Genomic DNA, 6,725 nt, shown 5'->3' on the forward strand with positions numbered 1-6,725 from the left:
ATCAAATCAACGATTGAAGGCAAATTTCTAGTGAAAGTGTTACTGAGTCATATCTGTAGACTACAGAGACGCCACTGCTCGGCTGTCGTCACTGTGGCTGTTGCTCCATGGATATTCAGACTTAATTTAAACAAACCAATACAAGAAGTAACAACGGAGTAAATGAGAGTGAACAGGATGCAGCACCATTCATTTCTGTTGGAAACGTGAGCACTGAAGTCAACACTGGAGTAAACATTTATGCTAGGAGGGTTAGCTACAGCAGCTAGGGAGCACAAGGAGCAGAACTGAGCAGTTAGACTTAGCTAAATGGAAGAAACTTGGGTCCCTTGCAGGCAGAAGGGAACACCGCTTTATATAGCTGTTGTAATTACCTCTCCTAGTATGAATATTTAATTCAGTGTTCAATCTGACATCAGTGCTGATGTTTATCACAGTGCTTATGCTTGACTTTTTGAGTTAATTGAATTAGTACTGCTAAATAAATTTTCTTAATTTGCATTAGGGTAATTTATACAAAGAATTACAAAAGATCTATACAAATCCAGCACAATCCTATTAGATTCTAGTAAAAAGATGTGTTGTTCCTTTTTAAGTAGATTTTTGTTGATTTTTTTTTTTCTTTTTCATGCACTGTTTTATAGACTGCATCTTAACGCGCTTGGAGTTGGTGCCGCTGCCTCCTCCGCAATGCCTTTGTTGGAAACGATTTTTTAAATTGATGCGGCTTAAGGATAATAAAAACACACAAATTAGACAAGGCGTTGGATCAGTCTCTGTTTTTATAGTTGCTCTCAAGAGATTGGACTAATCTTGTATTTTAAGCTGCGTAGCACAGCAAGAAAATCGTTAATGACTGCTTTATCTTTGCATTTCACAGACTGTTGTTTCTAGCAAGGTCATTTCCTTCACTGGAAATTGCCAACATTCAAAGCATGGGTAATATTTAAATGCACATCTACTTTATCAATGACATAGTAAGTAAACTTTATTTATATAGCACCATGTACAGGTAAAAAACACAAAACACAAAATGCTTTAAGATAAAACAAGCATAAAAAGCATCGAAGATAAAAACATGAAGGAAAAGATCGGAATCAGAAACACTATCTGAAGGTACCGTAAAAAGAACACATTTTACAGGATTAGGACATTTCTGTGATGAACGATACAAAAACACAAGGGAAACAAAAATTTAAAGATGCAAAAAGAAGGTAGATATATAGAGATAGCCTGTTTACATATGTACACAAAAAAGATATGTTATGAGGAGATCAGGGGAGTTCAGCAGACTGACTGTTGCAGGACAGTTCTGGTGACGTGAGGTTGTGAACCTGATGGACCGGAACATTTTGCCAGAGGGGAGGGACTCGAAGTCTGCGCCGCCCTAGACCAGGGATCACCAACCTTTTATTAGTCTAGAGCTACTTCATTGGTAAGCTTGTCCCAGTGTTTCTGTTTTAGGTGTAGTGTCAGCAAGGTCAGATCCGAGACCTTAAGTTGCAGCTTTGAGGAATGTATGAAAAGCTTTGAATTGTTTGTGATGACGCTTGTTCCAGTGAAACGATGAAACAAGAAAAGTTATTCTATTTGCAGCTTTGGAAAGATTGGACAAAATTACTTTAGATCAGAAATCCCCAAGAATATACTTAGCTTATTTATTCATATTAGTTGAAACAATTCTGTATGTTTACTAATGTATCAAAGAGTTTTGGTTAATGATTTATTTAGCTTATTCCTTTGATTTTCCTATGTAAATAATGTTTTTATGTTTATGTACAGCACATTGTCTTGTTACTGAAATGTGCTATATAAAAAAACTTACCTTACCTTAATGTGTCATACGAAAGGCTACCTGTGCTGACCTTTGAACTAGAAGAGTAAGGGCTCACCTTTACTTTATGTAATAAAAACATGTATTTAATGCATTTATCATTACCTTCTCTGCTGAGTGTGGTCTGCTGCAGCTTGGCCTTGTTCCTGGCCGTGGCTGCACCAAACCAGTCTGACAGATGATGTGAGAGTGGACTGAATGATTGCACTGGGGAAGCTCAACATCATCTTCACCGTAAGGACTCACGAGAGTGTCACAGATAACGGGGGGCTGGGTCCTTCCTGAACTCCTCTATCACCTCCACTGTCTTGAGGGCGTCCCATCAGGAAGAATGCCCTCCACCTGCACAGGGGATCAGCTGGTAGAGCTTGTCTCCAAGCAGAGCTGAGATGATGATAAACATCATACAGCCTAAAAGTAGTTAAAAACCAGTCTGAATTGATGAGTCTTCAGCCGCTCCTTAAGAATCAACCAAATAAAAACAGCGCAAAGATGGATGCAAAACAGCCAACAATCTAGCGGGCTCAACGCTAAAAGACTTGCCCCCTCTGGTCTAAACAACACTAACAACCTTTGACAGGAAGATCTTCGACTATGAGAGGAGATGTAGGTCTCTAGAAGGGCCGAGGTACAGGCTGGGGTTACACCGCACAGGGCTTTAAAAGCAAAGAGGCTAACGTTTTTTAATGAACTCTTAAATGTTCCGGTGCTCGACGTAAAGGGATGAAAACTGGAGTAATGTGCGCTTCTAATGTTGGGATGTGTTGGTTAAGAGCCTAGCAGCCACATTCTGTACCGGCTGGAGACGGTCAAGATCTGTTTTATTCAAACACATAAAAAGGCCAATACTTTGCTGCTTAGTTTATTTATGCAAAATCACCAGGTCTAATGAAGGAAAAAAAGCCCACCTGAACTGTTACGGCCTTCGTGTTGGGTTTCCCTAAATAAACAGTGCCACAGCAACAATACAAGTGGGCGGGAGCAATTGAGCTAAAGTGCTGGGGAGTGAGTGAAGCTCGAGAGCGGTGCTCAAAATGTCATTTTAAAAAGCAGCGCGTCTCAGACGGCTGGAATCAGTCAAACGGGATCAGAAAGGAGACACGCACGAGTCGTCACATTTTTATTTACTCACTGGACATGCAGAAGGACTTTCTATTTGATAAATATCTCCTAATAAATAGGCACTGGCAGTTTCTGTTGCCTGCAGAAAACACTTAAATAAACAAGAACATAAAAAAATAGAGCCTGAGCTTCATACAGAGGGATTTCTTTTTTTCCAGCAACGAGGATTGTCAGAGAACTCTTTGGAATAACAGTGTGTAAAGACAGTATCTGTATGTTCAATCACTGATTCAGTGCAAACAGTCTGAGGCATGCAAAACATTGACTTTATGCATAAATAGATAAATATGTTTCATATATGATTCTGAGGATGAAAGCACGGGTTACTTAGAAAACACAGACTCCGACAGGTTGCCCACAGAAGGCTTGCTGGAGTGAGGAAGTGCCAGCTGTTGGTTAGATGTCTCATTTTCACCTGGACTTTAATATTCCATTCATTTTCATGAGTTTCACGTCACATTGGTTCACAGAGAATACAGCTTGAAGACAATGGCGACATCTACTGACCCTTTTGAGGAGCGCATCGAAAATTCAGAACACAAAGTTCTGCAATGCAAATAAATGTCCTGATGGACATAATGTATATAAGAAAGAACTTAACTAACGTAGTTAAATTAAATAAAGAAAGGTAGGATCCAGCTGATGCACACGTAATGGAAAAGACAGAAAATCCAGAGTGAATGGTTTGGTTGAGTGCATGGGAAAACATTCACCCGCATAGCTCAGCGGGAGGCTGGATAGACAGAAAAGATTATCCCACTAAACAAGCAGCGCTATCTGGGGGTACAGATGTGTCCATGCAGAGTGGATAATCCTTTAACACATGCGGTCCAAATGATCACCCGCTCTTCTGCCAACACATGTGATCGCTGCAACCTTCAAAGAGGTTTGGGGATGAATTAGGGTTAGCTTTGTTAAGTTCTAGGTATGAGGTGTTGTACAGAGACTCTTTGATGTTGGGACATCGTGGAAATGAAGCATCAGTCAAAGGCACTTTTTAAATTTCGCTTTAAAGCATTAGGTTAGTGTTAGTGGTCAGGTTACTGTGTCGGTCGATTTTCTAGTTCATGCCATATCTATGTGTTATATCTGTAGTACTCCAACAATAAAAGAATGCGTTTGCTAAGCAGTTAGTTTCCAACACTATTACGAGTTAAGAACCCTACATTACCTATAGAAGGATTATCATTGCACATCCATATATATATCCATAATGCAGACACAGAAATATTTGTTGATACCGCTGGTACAGAGCAAATTTGTTATATGGCACATAAACTGGATAACCTTTAATATTAGGACAGGATGATAATTCAATAACAATATATATTGATCGATGGACGTATATGGATGATAGAAAAAATAGGGTCAATAAAAAGTTCACAAAAATAACAGTTTCCTTCCTTTTGCTTTCTAGCCCATCATGTAGGTTAATACTACATTCTCCCAACCAATCACAAACGCAGACCCAGGAACGCTCCGTCACCAATCTCCGCCCCCTTCAAAGAGTTCAGAGAGCATGCATTCTTTTTTTTTTATACTTGTGGTTTTGGTAAAAACTTGGTTGAATAATCAGTTGAGTTTGAATCCAGTGTTTGTGTGTTCAGTATCTAAAAATAGGTCGCTAAGTAACAGCACAATATGGTCAGGGGTGCACTTAAAATAGGTTTTGAATTTGTTGATAATTATCGATATCGATCAATATGATTTTTTTTCTATGTCGTCCAGCCCTATTTAATATGCATGAATAAAGTTAGGCTTTTCCTAGAGTACAGTTTTGTGGTTCAGGATTATCTGTCAGTGCAGTGAAGGAGCTTGCTTTGCCTAGCTGGTATTGTTCATGCGCCTCAATCGGCACCGCCTTTCCGTTCTTTCTATCAAACTCTGCCGTGATCTCTGCCAGAGTCTTACCCTTGGTCTCTGGCAGGGTTAGACCCAACGCGACAGCCGAAACCAAACAAACGACCAGGAATGGCAGGAAGCAGTAGTTTCCCAATCCGTTGACAATAAAGGGGAACAGCATTCCGACCAAGAACAGGCTGATCCACATGAGCGAGCCAGCGACCATGTACGCCGCTGGCCGAGCCGTCTGGTCGAAGATCTCGGCCGGTAGGATCCCGGTGACCCCCGCAGGGCCCAAGCCGAAGCTGAGGATGTAGGCGAACACACATGCCATGCTGAGGTACGCCATCCCCGCGACCCCTTGGCCTTGAAGGGTAAGGGCAACGGTGAAGACAATAGTCCAGCAAACCATTAGACTGTACCCCCCGATGAGAAGGTACCTGCGGCCCACCCGTTCAATCAGGAGGTTACTCAGTATGGAGGCAATAAACTCAGATGCCCCCGTTCCAATGGTGATGTACTGAATTTTCTCTGGTGGGATCCCCGCTTCCAGAAATATGTAGGATGCGTAGAAGTAGATGGAGTCGTTGCCACAGAGCATCATGGCACTGCTGGCAGTCATGACCGTCCGGAGTTGGAACCGTAGGTCAGGATCTTTGAACAGGGACCACGGTGTCTTGGCAGGAGACAAAGAACCAGACTTTAGGGCCCCGGACATCTGTTGCTCCTGAAGCATCTCCTCCATCTCGAGAGCAGGAACAAGTCCTCCGCGCAGTCTTCCAAGAGCCCGGACACACGCCTCCTTGTCTCCACGGTCGATGAGAAGATACCTGGGGCTTTCCGGAAACCAGGGCAGGGTCACCAGTTGGATCATGGCTGGCAGGGCGTTGCTAGCTAGTAAGTAGGGCCAAAGGGGCTCCGAACCCAGCAGCTCGGTGAGTCCGACGACCTGTCCGAAGAAGATTCCAAACGCAGTGAAGACCGCAGAGGAAAACGCCACGGCGCCCCTCAGGTGTTTGGGAGCACTTTCGCCGAAGTACATGGGCTGGATGTTCATACTGACCCCGCAGTTGATCCCCACCAGGAACCGGGCCAGGATGATCATCTCGAATGACTTTGCCGCCTTACACGTCAGCACAAACACAGCACCCACCAGCATGAAGGAGTTGTTCAAAAGCAGCGACACTTTCCTCCCGAAGCGGACCGCCATGGGCCCCGCGAGCAGGGCCCCCAGCAACCCGCCCAGCGAGAACGCCGACACGACAAGGGTCCACACCAGGGTCACCTGAGGGGTATCCAAGGCCACATCCCAGCGCTCCATGTATGTGTCATTGATGAAGTTCTGGATGTAGCTGGTGGGGGCGTTGATGATTGAGATGTTGTAGCCGTACTGGAACGTTCCTCCGATGGCAGCAAAGCACACGGTTAGGGCAAGAGTCCTGGCACTGCCTGTAGGGTTGCTTCTTTCCTCAGCCTCATGTGTACCAGGTGAACTCATCTGAATGCCGGTTGTCTTAAAGTGTCCTACAGCTTTATATCCGTCACAGTCCTCGAACAGACAGCTTGGAGTTATTTAGCTTCTTGCTCACTAAAACAATGCGTTTAAACTGTTTTTATACTCTGCTGCCAAGCTTACCTTAACCTTGTATGGCTGATGTAAAGACAGTGAAAACAATTTCCCTGCAGTTGAAGCCGGTTGAGGAGGGTTTTTCAAGCCCAGAGTTTAGACTGTCAGGTAGTTCCCTGCCAGATATTGGCAATATTCTTGTTACAGTGACATCAAAACAATTTTGTTAAGGGTATCTATATATTGATGCTATATGTAATTATAAAGAAAACGAAAAATACGTACAAATATAAAGTAGTGATGGCGATTTTAATGAGGTTACACAAATGAAGTCGTTTGGAAATGCTACCTGACAGTCTA

General features: G+C 43.1%; 1 protein-coding gene across 1 annotated transcript; it reads right to left on the reverse strand.

Moving 5' to 3' along the window:
* Nucleotides 1-4,431: 4,431 nt before the first annotated feature.
* Nucleotides 4,432-6,489, reverse strand: LOC105930834 (solute carrier family 2, facilitated glucose transporter member 11-like). Its single transcript, XM_036142489.1, has one exon. The coding sequence runs from the start codon at nt 6,294-6,296 to the stop codon at nt 4,710-4,712; it is 1,587 nt and encodes a 528-aa protein (XP_035998382.1). The 5' UTR covers nt 6,297-6,489; the 3' UTR covers nt 4,432-4,709.
* Between the last annotated feature and the right edge of the window lie 236 nt (nt 6,490-6,725).

The sequence above is a fragment of the Fundulus heteroclitus genome, chromosome 10, assembly GCF_011125445.2.
Source record: "Fundulus heteroclitus isolate FHET01 chromosome 10, MU-UCD_Fhet_4.1, whole genome shotgun sequence".
NCBI classification, from domain to species: Eukaryota; Metazoa; Chordata; class Actinopteri; order Cyprinodontiformes; family Fundulidae; genus Fundulus; species Fundulus heteroclitus.

Bases quoted from the DNA above. Each gene is read 5' to 3' on its own strand.
- LOC105930834 (XM_036142489.1), bottom strand. From the start codon at position 6,296: ATGAGTTCACCTGGTACACATGAGGCTGAGGAAAGAAGCAACCCTACA.